We start from the raw sequence: 18,767 nt of genomic DNA on the forward strand, positions 1-18,767 counted from the left end.
CTCACAATTCTGACTTTTTTCTCTCAGAATTGCGAGATATATAAACTTTTTTTTTTTGTTTATATCACAACTCTGACTTAATTTCTCCGAATTGTGAGTATCTGCGCAATTCTGACTTTATAGCATGCATTCGTGAGTTTATATTTCACAATTCTGAGAAAAGTCAGGATTACGTGATATAAACTCGCAATTGCGAGAAAAAAAATAGAATTGCGATGGAAAAAGTCAGAATTGCATGATAAACTCACATTTGTGATAAAAAGTAAGAATTGTGTGGAAAAGTCTAAATTGCATGATATGAAGTCGCAATTGCAGGAAAAAAGTTTGAATTGTGAGAAAAAAGTCAGAATTGTAAGATTTAATCTCCCAGGTGTGAGAAAAAAAAGTCAGAATTGAGTGATATAAAATCGTAATTCTGTGAAAATAATAAAGTCTGAATTATATGAAAAAACTGAGAAAAAGTCAGAATTCTTTTTACAGACTTTGTAACTCATAATTATGAGTTTATATCATGCAATTCTGTGAAAAAAAGTCAGAATTGTGAGATAAATACCGTATTGGCCCGAATATAAGACGACCGCGTTTTTTCAGATGTATTTCCAAGAAAAAAACATCGTCTTATATTCGGGTCAATACGGTAGTCGCAATTACCCTTTTTAATGCTATGATGGAAATGGGCTTCCACACTTTGGCGAATTTGTTTGGCTCATCCAAACAGATTTAAGAGATTTTGGTTACTGAAACCTTAGTCATGGGGAATAAATAAATAACTGTAATGTCTGGCATCTTGTGGCTTATTGTGGTCTAAAATGCATAGCTCTGGTCCTGGATGCTGATTGGTCGAAATCTAGATTGGCTAAATCTACCTCTAGGTTATTATGGTTGGCAAGTGGCTTTGGCCCATTAATTCGGCTCATCCAATCAGATTTTAGAGCTACAACTGTCTGTTTGATCCATCATCTGTTTGATTTCTCTGTCCCAGAGTCACGACTGTCTGAGGAACGGCCCTCCAGAACTGGGCGAATTCGTGGTGGTCAAGACAATCGATGGACGGGTTCTCAACGCGTCTTTCATAAAGGAACATGTCCAACGATACTACCAGGTAACTACGACGTCTACATTTTTTATTTGTATTTATTTATGCCCCATATATATATAAAGAGTAATCCGTTTCAAACCAAACCATTTCATTACTTTCTTTGTTTGCTTTGCGGTTTGTTTTCTACTGTATTATATTTCTACTGTATTATAGTTAATTGTATATTATTATATTTTATTGTTTTGTTCTGTATATAGTTAAGACCTGTAGTGAAACCCAATTTTTAAGTCAAGAACCTAAATCTTTAAGTCAGTTTCTTGTAATTCCACATCTCATCCGAGTCTTTCAGGAGTCCCACATTTGGTGCAAAGTTCACTTTCCTCGTACACAGAGCAGCCGTAGATGTATTGAGCGGAAGGGAGCCGAGATTAATGGGAAAATTAGAAAAGTAGGCAGATGTGGCGCATGGGGGATTTACGGAGTCTGTAGATGAAGCTTATGAGGTGTGATGGACCGCAGACGGCGAGAGTAGACCGCCATTCATCTGCTATTTCACGTACACACGCCGCTCCTCACAGGAAGTGCTTTTGTGTTCTTGTGCAGTGATGGGTCGATGCTTTAATTCACATCTGGGTCACATTTGAATGGAAAAGTGACTCAGAAACTACCAGAAAGCGTATCCGAACATGTTTTTTCAGTTTTTCTCCTAAAATGAGGCTTACCAAACTATGTTAATACATTGTTTGACACATTGTATGAACTAGTTTTGCTTCTCGTCAAATTCTTTCTCATTAAAACTCAAACCCACACACACACACACACACACACACACACACACAGACACACAGTGTTTCATTGCTCGGCTGAACTCTTGAGAGACTCCTCTGTCAGCATTAACGAACCGCTTGATTCTCTGCTCCGCCACAAGACTCCATTATTTATCAGATCCGTGTGAGTCATGGCACTCGTAACAAGTGCTTTCATGACGTCACTTTTACCTTTGCAAGACGCGACAAGCGCTCTCCCACTCGCTGCGGGCGATCTGTAACTGGATGTCTGTAAGTCTGACAGGTCTTGAAGCCGTTGGGAATTGATATGGAAGAGGGTGTTGATTGCAGACTGGTTGAAAGTTTGCAGCTTATGTTGTTGTTGGATGCTCTTCCAATCAAAAATAATATAAGAGATTTAAAGGAATATTCTGGGTTAAATGCAGTTTTTACAGCTCTATCAACAGCAATGATACATTAGCATTAGATTTTGCATTACAGAATTCATGTGGATTTATGTATTGTCAGGACGTGTGCCCTACATTTTATAATAAAAAATATAATTTGAATATTTTGTACATATTTAAATTAATATATATATATATATATATATATATACACACACCTATATATTCATTTCATATCATAATTTTATATGATTATAGTTATTTAAAATAATCGACATATACATTAATATATAATTATACATTTATATTAAATATAATAATTATATTTAATTTGAATTGAAGTATTTTACCCACACACATATATAATTGAGTGTTATATTTAAAGATTAAATTATTTATATATAATTGCTTTTCTTTTTAATTTAGTTAACAACATTTAACAGATTTTCAACCGTTTTTTTTTTTGTATTTATATTTTCTATGTTCTACTTGTATAACTGGAAAGTTGTTTCCCAAGAGTGTTAGAAAGATGGCCGCCAAGCAAACTGACACAAAAGCTTGGAAATGATGCTAGTTAGTTTTTCTAAACTTGGATTGTATGAAGGAAAGTGGTTCCAAGAAAAGGGTCCGAGGCATCTAAACTGCCTGTATTTCTTTCCAGGTGGAGTTTCAGGATGAGACGCAGATCTTACTGAAGCGTAGCGAGATTCACTCTCTGAACCAAGAGCTGCCTAAGAGGGTCATGTCTCGTCTGGTAAGCACTTTTATTCACTTAGGGCCAAGTACCGTATGTTTCTGCACACAGAATTCATCAACGTGAAGTCAAAGTGCAGGTTTAACATTTTACGGCTTTCGTGGTTTTTCAAGCTAACAGTGCAGTTGGAGTCCATTTGGAGGGTTCTGACTGACATCGCTGAACGATTATTGTCTTCTTTTTCCTTTTCAACAGGCAACTGTGAACCAACAGCAACCTCAGGCGCAACCGTCAGACGAACCTCTGGCCGCGAAACGCCCACGTCTGCCGACACCGCCACCCACACTAGCCATTGAGCCCTCGGCGCTACCTCCAGGAATAGTCACCGCTTTCCTGCCCGCTACTATTACTCCAAACACCAGCACTGCCCCCTGCCTGCCTCCCCCCACATCACTTCCTGTTTCAGCACCCACACTTCCTGCCCCGGAACCCAGTGAGAGTTACACCCACAGCTCCAGCTACATAGCCTACATGGAGTCTCTCCTCAACTCGGACTTTCCTCCAGAAGAGGGTGAACATGGCGTTGAGCCGATGTATTGAAGTGCTGTTATGCGCTACCAGCTATTTGTCAATGCTTCATACAGACTTTAAATTCATCCACTGCATGTCTTTGTTTCATTTATTCGCTGTTGTGCTAATCTGAGTTTCCCACCCATGAATGGTGCGCGTGGGACGCATGCGTGTCATTATAGACTGAAGCCGAAACGGACCCAGTACATAGCCTTGGGGGATGCCGCACTCTTCCGACCCTTTCCACGATCCCTCGCTCTGGTTCTTTCACTAAACGGAAAGAGCCGCCGTTTTTAGATGGGATAATCATTCACTGTATGTGCTGTTAAATTTATACCTGATTTTGTTCTCTAATGAGGGCTAAATATTTTTCTAACTCAAGCCAAAACATCATGCTACCCGGTCACAGTTCAAATAGACAGTCTATATCTGTACAGTTTCAGGTATTTTTCTCTGTACTCAAGTGTTCGGGGGTGGGGGGGTTTAGCTGGGCTCATGGGATTTAACAAGTATTTAAATGTCTTTTGTCACATATAGGTTTAATATTTGTATAAAGAAAATCAATTATGGCAGCATCAGAAGCTACAGTTTTCAGTTAGTGTACACATTTGTGTTACGATAGATTCGCGCGTCTTAATGTATTCTTCTATAATCAACGATAAAATGTTTTTTCAGACACCGATGATTTGTTTTTGTAGCATACTTGGTAGACGTTGATATTGAATACTATTCACCTTGTCTGTTTTTTATTATGATTACCGTTGTTGTTATGATTGTTATTTTTAGTGATTTTTTTTTTTTGGTGAATCTTTGCAACACAATGTCGAAAGATGAAAAAAAAGCTGAATTTATCATTTTTATTCAAGAGGTTGAAGTGGCGTACATGTAAGCGTATAGTCATAGGTGATATTAAACAGATACGCAATCCGCCTTCTCAAGGTGCTATAGAGGTCTTAGACTACTGAGGGGTGATCCGGGTCAAGTGACCCACAATGAGGTGTACATACTAGATGTCCTGCTCATGAATTGGAAAAATTTTCTTCAGTGTAACTTCTAGTCTTATCAAATGCCATGTCACATTCAAATAAAGGGTCTGGTTGTTGCTTTGTATTTCTTTTCTCCTTTTTGTTGTTTGCCCATCCTTGTTTCGTTTTCTGATGAGAGCGATTATCGATCGGCACACCTCCTCCGCCGATATTTGCGGGTTCATCATCCATATAGCATTGAGAATTTGCTTCAGCGCCCCTCTATTGATTTGGAAACAAACACTCTGATAAGACCTTTGCAGACAGGATCGTCGTTTAGACTGAATCCAAAACGAACCCAGTACATAGCTTTGGGGGATGCCGCACTCTTCAGACCCTTCCCACAATCCCTTGCTCCCAATTCTTCGCTAAACCGAAAGAATGGCCACATATTTTCAGATGGAATAATCATTCATTTGAGCATGCCAAAGATTTTGGAGAATTGTTCAAAATGCAAGATAAATTAATACAAGCAAAGTCCCCAGATGAAGTTATTAAAATATTAAATTGACAGCCCTTCATTTTCTATATATTCTCATACATCATGATTTCTTTTTAAAATTTCATACTATTATTCCTCCCACTTTCATTTTGCATGTTTTTTTAATAATAACATCTGAATTACGCCTTTACGTATGAAGTGCATACTGAGGTTTGAAACTCATGAGTGCTCTCCTTCCGTTCAATGTGACAACCACCATTCTCATCTCAACACTGTTGTTTTCCGCCCTCCAGTGACGCCTACGGCTGCTCTGACACTAGACGCAGTGTGTCGATGGCATTTGTTCTCCTCTGTTTCTGGGGTTTCTGCTTTGCATTAACAGAAACGTCACAAGGGGCAGGTTTAATAAATTAACCCACCACAGCTTGCATACTGATGATGGCAAATGTTTATCTGTGCAGAAGTACTAGGAAAGATTGTAATAAAATGTGAAGTGAAACTGTGCTTTGTTTTTTACTGTATTTATTTAACTGGGAAAGCAATGAAAAACCTGGTTTAAATAATACCAATAAAAATAAATGTATGAATGAATAATAAATAGGTAATTGTAGTAATTAATCAATAATCAAATATTTTTACATTTATAATATAAATCATTCATAAAAAATTTATAAATGCAGAGAAATTTCAATGTTGAATTTATACATTTTTCTAAAAAATATGTAATTAGCTAGGTTTTGTTCTTGTATACAGGTTTTGTATGTGGTGATTTCCAATTTGCGAGCAAATTATTTTTTTTTAATTGGTTTTTGTAATGAATCACATGACCCAGTTTATAAATTAGTTACTTTCCCCAAATTCAGTCTAAATGCTTCTTCAAATCAGTGTTAATTTCGTTGACGAATAATTTTCGTCATAATTTTCGTCAGTGACATTTTTTTCACCGACGACAACGAGACGATAACGAACTAAAACTCTTTTTGAATGACAAAAACTATGACGTAAATCTATTGATATTTTCGTCAACGAATAAAAACGAGACGAAAATGTTAGGGAGGGATGATTTGGGAAGAGATTCATTCAGAACGAATCTGCTGCGTGGTTCCAATCTCCGTGGTTCGGAGGTTAGATGCGTACATATGAACCGGCGGGACATAAGCTAACATACACTTGCTGCCCGTCGCATAAAACGTTCAAAAATGTCAATATGTGGGAGTAAGAGAAGAGCAGACATATGGATAAATCTGACGACGCAAGAGAGAACATGTATCAGTACATTGCATCTGTGCATCCGGATGACAGCAGCCTAATTTAGTTGCTATTGTCAGAGTCATTGATGTTAATCAAGCAACAAAAGAAAGACAGAAAATCACGCACTGTTCTTGACTGAAAAACTTTAGTAGCCCTAAAGATTAATCTAAATTTATTTATAGAAATAAATATGTCTGCTTGAAAGAATGAAGAATATGGTAAAAAAGTTGCTATAAAGAACGCATAATTAGCCTGTATAACCATTGGTATTTCATTAAAAAGAATACCATGTTCTTGTTCTTTATGAGAAGTGGTTTTATTTAATTTTAATATGAAGGCATGTTGTGTGTCACCGCAGTTAAATCGGTGTCTATCATGCTAAAACCTTAATATCAAACCTATATAATGAGTTTGGAAATTTTAGAGAAATGCTTCATAAATGCACTGTAACTAACCCATTCTATTTTAGCCGACTAAGTTTACTGTAGATTTAGTTTTACTAAAACTAGACTAAAAACAATTCAAGATGACTAAAATATGACTAAAACTAAACGGCATTTTAGTCAAAAGACTATGACTAAAACTAAATCAAAATTTGCTGTCAAAATTAACACTGCTTCAAATCCTTATCTATTAATCACAAAATTTTGTAAAGGTCATGAAAATCAATTGGCCTAGAATGAGCTTTGGCTCTTGAAAATGTGGTGTTTTTATAAATTGCTTTCTGGAAAGTAGTTTTCTAAAGTTCAGAGGTCAGTAAATTGCTGTTTATTCAGTTCTAACCATCACAAAAGAAAAGATTAAAAGCTTTTCTTGAGACCAGAGCCATTAAAAATAAACCATTATGAAAAAATACCATGAATCATCCGAGGCAAAAAGATTCATCTGGTTTAGAGTTGTTCTGTCAAATCGAAGCCTCATTGACATTTAGCCGCTCTAAATGTGCCTTTATCTGATTAAAAACCAATTAGGCTTTTAAAATGTTGGCTAATTGTTTTGCACAACTAAAATGAAATGTCGGTCAGGATTTGTTTGGCGCCACTGTAGATCCCATAATGCAGTGCGCACGCCATCGTGACACTCGCACACAAACTCTGTTCATAAAGTTATGAATCCTCTTACGCTCTGAGATATTTCGAGGCAGCTGCCTCCGTAGGGGCCGAATTGAAGAGATGTGAAATGACACCTTTGCTCATTACCTGCTGCGTATCTTCATTAGTTCCGCGTGTGTGTGTAAGTTCAAGCTCAGATGACTTAACCCACCAGAGCGTTACGCGTATCAAAAACACGCAGCTGCGCCTCATAATAGCACAGGAGACGAGATATAAAGCCATTGCTAAAGACATAAGTAGCTCCTTATGAAAGTGCTTTGCATAAATAGACTCGTTCGGAGGATTCATGAGAGTCACTAGGAATCATTTGTGTAATCAGGTCTGAAGCAAATCATTACACACATGGTTCTGTCCGTCTGAATCAAAATCTGTAAAAAAAAAACAAAAAACAAAAAACAAGGTGATGGTCTTTTTTTGCTCTATTTCGCTAACAAAACCAGACAAAGCCATGTTGAGCGTCTCTGCAGCAACACAGCGGAGCGTAATCAGGTCTGAAGCAAATCATTACACACATGGTTCTGTCCGTCTGAATCAAAATCTGTAAAAAAAACAAAAAAAACAAGGTGATGGTCTTTTTTTGCTCTATTTCGCTAACAAAACCAGACAAAGCCATGTTGAGCGTCTCTGCAGCAACACAGCGGAGTTTCCTTACTAAATGAATTTGAGTTTTGAACAAATCGGGTGAATCAATGATTCACTGATCCATTCATAAAATAGCATTTCTTACTTCCTGAATGAATCAAGTGATTCACTACGCACTTAAATTCCCGAATCAAAGAGAATCAAAAGATTCACAAACCCACTTCGAAGTTCCGATCTAAATCAACCCAGATAGTACACGTACGTCTGCAAGATGTCTGTTAAAGATCACTTCATCTGGAGAGCATCTGCTGTGTACAAACATCTGACAGACGTCTATAAGATGTCAGTTTTACGTACATTCTAAATCATAAACATCTTAAAGACATCTTCTAAACATCTATTTGACATCTGATACGAAACGTCCTATAGACGTATTGCAGATGAGCAAACACTCTAAAAAATACGTCTTGCAGAGGTCAAATAGATGTCTCCGTGATGTACGTGTGCTATGAGGGAAATGATTCACGAACAGAGTGCGTCCCGATCTGAAATGATTCACGAACCCACTCTTGAGTCCCGATCTAAATCAAAAGATTCACGAACCCGCTCCGAAGTTCCGATCTACTTTAGATGATTCGTGAACGGACTGTGTCCCGATATGAAATGATTCACAAACCCGCTCCTGACTCCCGATCTAAATCAAAAGATTCACGAACCCACTCTGAAGTTCCGATCTAAATCAAATGATTTGCGAAACAAAGTGCTTCCCGATCTGAAATGATTCACGAACCCGCTCCTGAGTCATGATCTGAAATGATTCATGAACCCGCTCCTGAGTCCCGATCTAAATCACGAACCTGCTTTGAAGTTCTGATCGAAATAAAATAATTCGCGAATGGAGCGCGTCCCGATTTGAAACGAGTCGCGAACCCGCTCCTGAGTCCCGATCTAAATCAAAAGATTCATGAATCTGCTCCGAAGTTCTGATCTAAATCAGACAAGTGTTAACGAATTAAAACCTACATGGTGTCTTGTTGGCGTCGATGGTCTTGTGGGCAATGTGCTAGAGCCGTTGTTCTTTAGGCGTCACGAGTTCGAATCCTGACTGTGATGGTAAAAATCGTCTTAATTTATTTCATTATTATAATTGCCCATTATTACATTAATGAAGTCAATGAAATGAAAAATACCAAATTCTGAACCATTTAAAATCTATGTTAAAATATATTTGGAAACGACATCGAGCAATAAAAACTTAATGCCTTTCAGTCTTTCTGTCTGTATGGTTATACAGCCTATATGTTCTGTTTTTATTAGAAGTCAATAAAAAAGGCTTAAGAGAGCTCTCCCCTCAGTGGTGAACTGTTAAAATTTCGAAACATTTCAAAACAGTTATGACGTAACAAAGCCTTGTTTACTGAAATCACGTGACTCTGGCAGTTTGAAACACATTCCGAATCAATGATTCGAAACAAAAGATTCGTAAAGGTTTCGAAGCTTCATGAAGTAGTGTTTCGAGCGCACTCATCACTTCTATTGACTTAGCTTACTAGTATTATGATATTCACTGAAATAAGCGGTAAAAGTATGATGTTTACAAATCAATTATTTAATTATATTTCCATTCTGAAGAGAACATCCAACACAAATCTGTGAACATATTCAGGTGACTTTTAATATGTTTATTAATTTGTTTATATACTTATTTTTTAAAATCGATTTTAACCTATTTTAATCTATCTATCTATCTATCTATCTATCTATCTATATATCTCCGTCACTCCCTAATTTATTTCATTATTATAATTGCCCATTATTACATTAATGAAGTCAATGAAATGAAAAATACCAAATTCTGAACCATTTAAAATCTATGTTAAAATATATTTGGAAACGACATCGAGCAATAAAAACTTAATGCCTTTCAGTCTTTCTGTCTGTATGGTTATACAGCCTATATGTTCTGTTTTTATTAGAAGTCAATAAAAAAGGCTTCAGAGAGCTCTCCCCTCAGTGGTGAACTGTTAAAATTTCGAAACATTTCAAAACAGTTATGACGTAACAAAGCCTTGTTTACTGAAATCACGTGACTCTGGCAGTTTGAAACACATTCCGAATCAATGATTCGAAACAAAAGATTCGTAAAGGTTTCGAAGCTTCATGAAGTAGTGTTTCGAGCGCACTCATCACTTCTATTGACTTAGCTTACTAGTATTATGATATTCACTGAAATAAGCGGTAAAAGTATGATGTTTACAAATCAATTATTTAATTATATTTCCATTCTGAAGAGAACATCCAACACAAATCTGTGAACATATTCAGGTGACTTTTAATATGTTTATTAATTTGTTTATATACTTATTTTTTAAAATCGATTTTAACCTATTTTAATCTATCTATCTATCTATCTATCTATCTATCTATATATCTCCGTCACTCCCTCCATCCATCTCTCTCTTTCTTTCTCTCTTTCTTTCTTTCTTTCTGTGCTGTTATACGTGATCAGCATCTCAATTTCCATCTTTGATGCTGGTGAAAGTTGTTTTGAAGTCAGCAGATGAAACGGGGCCCGGCGTGTCGAGAGCGGGTTTTTGCGTGAGCCCCAGTGACCCCGTTGCCGCAGCGGGGCCGTTTGATGTGAACGCGCTCCCCCTAATTACAGGCCCCAGACCGTCGCCGCCTAGGATAAATTCTGCCCGAGCAACGGAGCTGCAAGTGACAGCGTCGCTCTGACCCGTCTGTCTCTCTCTCTCGGGGCGGCCCGCATTGATATTCCACTTGTGTCGTTACGTCCAGAACAGGGCACTGGGATCGTGCCAGATTCGCAATTACAGATATTAAAATGCATTTAGAGAAAGACAAGGCCTGCTTTGATATTACGGATCAGGGCAGTGAAATACTAATGGAGAATTTAGTGCCGGCCAAGCTGAGATCACCTGTCATGTGACAGGAAATGAACAGCCTTGCTGAGACATGGACATTTTGAATTTGTAGATTTAGTTTAATTCTATTAAAATAATTCTACTTAAGTCCATTATTGTTGTTATTATTTTAAAGTCATTGTTCATTAAAACTTCCAAAAGTTGAGACATTTTTGCACAAAAATGGATTAAAGATACATGTTTTAGATTAGTAGTTTTATTTAAATTTTATTAGAATTTTTAAACAATTTTTAAAAATGTATTATTTGTTGAAACTTCCAAAAGTTGACACATTTTTGTGCAAAAATGGACTAAAGATGCACATTTTCAATTTAGAGTTTTATTTTAATTGCATTATATATTTTTTTACATTATTTTCTTGATGTGTTATTCGTTAAAACCTACAAAACTTGGAAATCCAATGCACTTTTTGGATTTGTGGTTTTATTTTAGCCCTGTTAAGATTTTTTAACATAATTTTTTAACATATTATTTAAAACGTCAGTTTACACAAACCTTTTGCTCAAAAATGGTTTAATTTGGATTAAAATGTTTTGGATTCGTGGTATTATTTTAATTTTATTTAAAATTGTGAAAATTTTTTTACTCATTACTTGATAAAACTTCCCAAATTCGAGACGTTTTTACGCAGAAATCGATTGAAGGTGCATGTTTTGGGTTTGTATTTTTATTTGAATTTTATTCGTATTTTTTAAACAATTTTCCTGACTCATTATTTGTTCAGTTTCCAAAAGTTGAGACATGCCGGTACGAGACTCGAACCCGCAACCTTTGGGTTACCTTTGAGTCCGACTCTCTAACCACTAGGCCGCGACTTCCCCATAGTCGCAGAATGAGTCCTGTTTCATATAATATTTTTTAAATGTAAACAGTATATTTACCATATAAACATTTAGCATACTTAGCATTATTAAAATTCAAGTTGTATAATGTGTTATTTCTAGGGGTTGCACAGACTAGTCGACTAGTCGATTAATCCAGTGTTTCCCAACCGGGGTGCCATGTAAAAAATCAAAAAAAAATAAAATTGCTAAAATGTTCAAAAAAGCATCTATTATATAATATCCATTTCTGATGTCGCCAATAATTAGAGATGCACCGAAATTCCGGCTGCCGAAAATTAGTTCACCACTCAGGTTTCACTTTCACGTGGTTTGACGCTCTGCGTATTATCCGCTCTATGCGTGTGCGCTCTGCTCAGTCACTCACGGCCCACATGAGCGTTCCTTGGCTCCACTCATCGGAAAAGCAAAGTCCACTCAAAAATCAAGCCGACAGGAAACATCGAGAAAAAACAAACAAAAAAAACTACATGTCTTAATAGCCCTACTGTTAGACCTACCTGAAAAACTAAAAAGTAATTTATTTCATTTGTAGGCATATCGTTATTTTTTATTTGTACTATCATTAGTAATTTCTTTATTTGTTCTTACTTTATTACTGACTGCTTACTTGTCATTTTTTATTCAATTCAAAGTTTGAAATCAAGCTATCTCGTGGTACGTCAACAAAATAACCCCACTGTAAAATAAAAAATACACTGAGTGAGCAAAACTTTGTGAGATAGCTAGTTATAATGGTAATTAAACTATGTTTACATATGAATAAAAGCCTACATTAAAATCTGTCATATAAATTGGTCTCTTCCTACTGATAGCCACCAAATTTTTTTTTATAATATTAAAAATATCTGTATGACAGTATATTCTGCAGTTCTTCCCTGCTGTAACGAATATCTATACTTTTCAAAGTATCATATCGAAGTGGAAATTCAAGTATTGTGACAAAATTAATTTTGTAGGGTGCCACAAATTTGTTAAAATTTCCAAAGGGTGCTGCGACTAAAAAAAGGTTGGGAAACATTAGTCGACTTTAATGCTCTGCCATGACTCTTTTAAGCTTGACGTCGACTAGTCGCTAGTCCTATAGAGGGCGCAACAGGATAAGAAATCATTGAAGTCTACATTTACGCTCTCTTTCCAAACAGTTAAAATGACAAATAAATGCATACTACGAAAGCGCTCCACAAGACATACGCATGTCTTGTGGAGCGCTTTCGTAGTATGCATTTATTTATTTATTATACCATTTGAATGCTCGAAATTGAACGGGAGAATGCACATTTTAAACAGCTTATTGTACAGGTAAGTTAATCGCCGTTTACGATTAACGCACACACATAGGCTACAGACAGTAGCTTGTACATCACGCGCAGATCGCACCCACACAGAATCATTCAGTAGCGCGGCGCAGAAATGTATTGCCAACATTGTTCTGTGATTTCTCAAAAAATAGCATATATTTCTTAGTAACTAAAACCCAGAGCTTCACTATTAGTAGAGAGATGCTGCCAGGTAGAATTAATTCACACAAGCAATAGCTCTCTCTAATGCATTCATATAAATATAATATTTACTGTGCTGCTTTATCTGTACCTGATTTAGAACGAGCAGAAATCTGTGAGAAACATAACGACCCAAAGACAAAAGAACTGATACAAATGAGCTGTTACAGGAGCAATAGCTGTGCACAAGGTGTTCGAGTGTCAGCTCCAGGTTCAGGCTTATTTGTTCATTAATGACGTCATCAGCGACTAGTCGACGTCGACTCGAAAAACTGAAGTTGTTCAACCCCTTTCACACATAGGCCTATTTTAGCACATAAATGTGTAGCATACAGTGTTTAGCATACTAAACATTTTACTTGCCTGTTATAAAGAAAAATCATACTGTACACTATATTTAGCATACAAGCATCTAGCATAGCATTTATCATTGTATGTTTAGCGTAGTGAACGTAGCTTCATTTTGTGTACTGATTGCAGTATATACTTATAGAAATATTTCTATATTTTTAATAGTACGTATTTAAACATTTAGTTTGTTAAATTTACTGCATGCTAAACGTTGAAGTGGTGTCTAGTTTCTACAGAAATGGTACTTGTAGTATGGTAGTATGCAATATTATGAATGTAAGCACAGTTTGAGAGTTGTTTTCAGTCGCTGTTTGAATACAAATGTCTTGTCTGTGGAGTTTGTGTGTGTGCGTGACAGACGGAGAGAGAAAGACGTATAAGCCGTCCTCTAAGTTTAATGAAAAACAGCGTCGTGAGTTACTGGCATGCTAATGAAGCATCTTTGTCCAGTCAGGGACGACAAACTAATCGCTCCTCTCCTCCAAAAGCTCCTAAACGCTCCATTAGTCCAGAAGTGGATGAGGGATCTGATACGCCGAGCTCGGCTCTATTTATTAGCGTCTCTGAAATGGCTAGTCGCACACACACACACGCGAGCGTTTGCTAGCTACCTAAATGAGGCCATTTGTTCTGTTTATATATTAAGCTAATTGCAGTAACTAACACAAAACCCTAAAAGAAGTCTTTGAGTAAATTATGTTTAAGCTACTTTTTAGCTAACAGCTAATTCCTCCATCTAGCTGCACGAGAAACTTTCTTCTCTTTACAGACAACTGGTTATTTTTAACTGGAGTTATAATAGACAGAAGAACTGGTCTCAGATCAGCTGCAGAAGGACCGTGTCCTCCGACCTCTAATAATTCTGCTGCTTAAAACCTAATTTCAGATACAATTAGCCTTTAACCCGTGAAAAGCCTTGACAGACCCGTGAAATCAAAATGGGAGTTTTGTGGCTTTTAGTCCATGTCTGTTAGCATTAGCTTTGAGGTCATCGAAGTTGATGAAACTTTCAGCAGACGTACAAAATGTCTTTCTCTTCCTATAAATGAACCAAAAATAGTAATCTATATGATCTAGATTGACTAGCAATAGCACGTGGCAAATCATGGCTCGCCAGCTAGCATGCACAAGTGTGTCGTCTTTTGTTGGTGACCTTCAAAAGATAGGCTGTTCTAAAGAGAGAAAGACAAACTTCATAAACTCGGCGTTCGTTTAATTTAGTTCTGCGCTTAAAGCAGACTGCAGGAGATTAGCCGTAATTGTTCTTGCATATGCAGGATTAGCCTTCGCCAGGTGTTCAGCTTCCCGCCAGAAAGACACTGAAAGCAAATGAGAGAATGAGTGATATTTGACCCATGATGCACCAGGGCCAGTTCAGATGATGAATCTAATGAACAACTAGATAGATAGATAGATAGATAGATAAAAAAGTACGTTTTACTAAAATTTCCATTAAGTTATAAAAACGTTATCTCTAAATGTTCTCTGAACATTTCAAACTTCCAGTTTAAAAAAAAACAAAAAACAAAACATTTATTCTTGGTTTCGCAAATGTTAAGGGAACATTCTGTTTGATCACTTGGCAAACGTTATGGGAATGTTACTTTTGAAAGTTCTTTGAACATTCCGAAACAAGTAGTTACATTTAAATAAGTTACACTAAAACGTTTTAGAAAAAAACATGTATAAATGTTTTCGCGCTACTACTAACGTTTTGTGAACAGCTAACTTTGAACAAATGTTCTATTAATGTTACTGGAAGAACATTTGTTCATAACTGTGAGAGAACTTTTTGAGAATATTCCCTGATAGCTAGATGGATAGCTAGATAGATAGATAGATAGATAGATACCCATTTAACAAAAATATGTTGTATGGATGTTTTGCTTACGTTCTTATTTATGAAAATTTTATTTCTGAAAGTTCTCAAGTGAACATTTGAAACATCTGGAGGTTTTTTTGTTGGCTTCGCAAACATTAAGGAAACATTCCATTTCCTCATTTTGCAAACATTATGGAAATGTTACTTTTGAATGCACTCCAAGTAGTTACTTTTAAAAATGTTAGACGAACGTCCAGCTAAAATGTTTCAGAAAAAAATGTTTCATGAAGGATGTATAAATAGCATTTTTGTGCTAATGCTAATGTTACGACACTAGAGGACTTTGCCAGAACGTTCTATTAAAGTTACTGGAAGAACGTTTGTTCATAACAATGAGAGAACCTTTCCAGAACGTTCAGAGAACGTTTCCAGATAGATAGATAGAACATTTTATTTGATGGGTATCCAAGAATGTTTTGCTTTCAATCCCATTAAGTTATGAAAATGCTATTTCTGAATGCTGGCAAAAGTTAAGGAAGCAAAGTTTTAGCATTTTGCAAACATTGTGGGAACATTACCTTTAAGTGCTCTCTGAAAAATCTGAAACAAGTAGTTATATTTGCAAAATGTCAGATGCATCTCCAACTGAAACTTTTTAGAGAAAAAAAGGGTTTCATAAACGATGTAAAATGTTTTTGTTGTTAACATTTTGAGAGTAGCTGCTGAAAAAAAAAACAGCTAAAACCAGCCTAAGCTGGTTGGCTGGTTTTAGCTGGTCATCCAGCTTGGTCTAGGCTGGTCATAGCTGGTCAGCAGGCTGGTTTCAGAGGGGTTTTGGCCACTTCCTTAGCTGGCCAGGCTGGGAGACCAGCTAAAACCAGCTACTTCCAGTTTAAACCAGCTAAGACGAGCCATCCAGCTTAGGCTGGTTTTAGCTGGTTTTTTTTCCAACTGTTTTTCAACTGAACATTTGTCATTTCAGTAATTTTTAAACAGATTAGTCTTGAGTCAATTCATTAAAACGTACAATGTACAACTGATTGACAAAATTTAATCAAACTTACCATATCTAACGCCATTTTATTGTTGCTCCTTGAAAGGATTATGAAACTAGTCCAACATATGAATATTCAGTAGCCTACATACCCTAGTTTATGGATAAATATATGGACAGATAAATCTTCATCTATTGTTGAGAATTAAAGCATATAAAGTGGGCTGATAAGAACAGAAGCCTCTAGAAGCCCTCGGGTTTTCTTAACGTGGCCTCAGATGTGCTGGCTCTCCGCGTAGCTACATGTTGTGCTATAAACCTCAATGACAGTCTGACATGTATATAAATATGCTGTATGATCTAATTCCTGGTATCTGTGGGTCATGGTGTAATCATAACTGTAATCAGTTATTATGGCGTGTGTCTGTCAGCCCGCGTTCCCCTCCGAGGAAACCTCCGTGTTTAGCTGCGTTTCTTCTGTATTTCTCACAGGATTGTAATTAGAGAAAAGCGAGGAAGGCAAGAAAACGCTTCCGCTCCTTAATTATCTGTGTATGTGTGTGAGTGTGTGTGCCGGCGCGGAGTGGGAGATTTCATTTGAATAAAATTGAATTTAATCACCATGTAGAGAGCGCGAGAGCAGGGGAAATATTTGCAGCCCTCAGGGTCAACATTACATGAAAAAGAAATTAAAACAAGTAAACATATTTCTCCTGTTTGCTGCCGTGGAGCTGGAGGGGGCTGCAAAATTGTATTTGCTGCTGTGTGAACAAATTTTTCACTCTGTTCCGGGAATATTAGCTCTTATCTCTGCCCTCTAGCCTTTCTTTGACATCTGCCTGTTTACGTCCTGTGACCGCTTTTCCCCCCAAATTAACGTCTAATCTAATATTCTGCCCAGTGTGTGGTAAGTGTAGATAGCTTTATTGATTACAACAAGAGCGCTTGTTTGTTTGCACACTTGGACTGCAGAATTTTGTTGATTATTGACGGAAGTGACGCAAACTGCGCGAAGGCATATTTCACGAGTCAGTGCGTTCTGCACATAAAAAAAATAACAACGTAAAAGTCGTCTTTTGTGGGTAGTTTTGTTTGTCAAGTGAACTATTGAAAACTGTTTAAAGTGAGTCTTGCTGAACAAGCTAGTTAAAGTCAGTATGTTATTAACTTGTCTGAATAATATTAATGTAGGCTAACTATCGCCCCCTTGAGTACACTGTAAAAATGATGTTTCTAAACTGTAAATAAATTAAATTATTAGAGTACATTTTAAAAGAAAAAAGTATCTACTACAAAAAAAATCATGTTTTTAACTTCATGTGTTACTTGCTGATTCGTTGTAATTGTGTAACAGAACGTTCTCGCAACTTTCACTGTTTTTTTTTGTTTAAGTTAGGCTATATAAAAATGTTCAAAACGTTCTTAAACTAATGTTTATGTAACGTTCTTAAATTTTATCAATATTTGATATACGTTGTCATAGCGTTGAGAAAATGTTCTGAGATCAACATTCTCGGAACGTCATGATGTTATTTTTTACTTGATGAATATTTTAGGTGAAAATAAAGTTAGTAGGATGTTGCGAGAAACGTTTTAGTAACATTTAACGACGTTACATTTTGGGAGAAAATAAAGTTAGTATAACGTTGTAAGAAACATTTTTGCAACCTTTAAATAGCGTTATATTCACAACAAGAATTCTAATTTTAAGAATTTTAAAAACAAACGTTTAAATAATGTTATGTTTTTTGGGGTAAAAATAAAGTTTGTATAATGTTGTAAATAATGTTCCCTGATAGCACACAGAGACTTTACATCTGCAAGATGTATTTTTTTAGAGTGTTTACTCATCTGCAATACGTCTATAGGACGTTTCCTATCAGATGTCAAATAGATGTCTATTAGATGTCTTCAAGATGTTTATGATATAGAATGTATGTAAAACTGACATCTTAAAGACGTCTTGCAGATGTTTGTACACAGCAGATGCTTTCCAGATCAAGCGATCTTTAACAGACGTCTTGCAGATGTACGTGTGCTATCTGGGTTTATAATCACAACAAGAAAATTGGACATTTTAACATACTTATTCAAATAATGTTTTATTTTAGACATTAAAACATTTTAGAAACATTTCAAAACAACATTCACAGGAATCAATAATCTATTGTAGTCTATTATTTGTGCAGATGCAGTGAGAGGGAACATTTAGTTAGTAAACTGGCTACATTGCTTGCAGTGAATACATTTTGTGCACATTTTTAATTAAATTAACATCTAATTAAATATTCTGCCTAAAATAGTTTTCTCTGGAGTTGTGCTGGAGTTACCACACTGTGACTTCACACAACTTTCATCGTCTTCGACTCAACTTTGTTTTTATGTTCCTTGTTAATTTAAAGGAAACTAACACACCACCGCC

The 18,767-nt window shown here is 36.3% G+C and overlaps 1 protein-coding gene across 1 annotated transcript in view; it reads left to right on the forward strand.

Annotated features, from left to right (window-relative positions):
- Window positions 1-4,965, forward strand: part of LOC107660208 (lysine-specific demethylase 4B-like) — a 72,516-nt gene extending 67,551 nt beyond the window's left edge. Inside the window, exons 21-23 of the mRNA XM_016449464.1 lie at window positions 983-1,102; window positions 2,875-2,967; window positions 3,163-4,965. Of these exons, the coding sequence (XP_016304950.1) occupies window positions 983-1,102; window positions 2,875-2,967; window positions 3,163-3,507 (558 nt within the window). The 3' untranslated portion in view covers window positions 3,508-4,965. The remainder of the gene's footprint in view (window positions 1-982; window positions 1,103-2,874; window positions 2,968-3,162) is intronic.
- Window positions 4,966-18,767: the final 13,802 nt, after the last annotated feature.

The sequence above is a fragment of the Sinocyclocheilus anshuiensis genome, unplaced genomic scaffold, assembly GCF_001515605.1.
Source record: "Sinocyclocheilus anshuiensis isolate Anshui unplaced genomic scaffold, SAMN03320099.WGS_v1.1 scaffold1413, whole genome shotgun sequence".
In the NCBI taxonomy this organism is placed as follows: Eukaryota; Metazoa; Chordata; class Actinopteri; order Cypriniformes; family Cyprinidae; genus Sinocyclocheilus; species Sinocyclocheilus anshuiensis.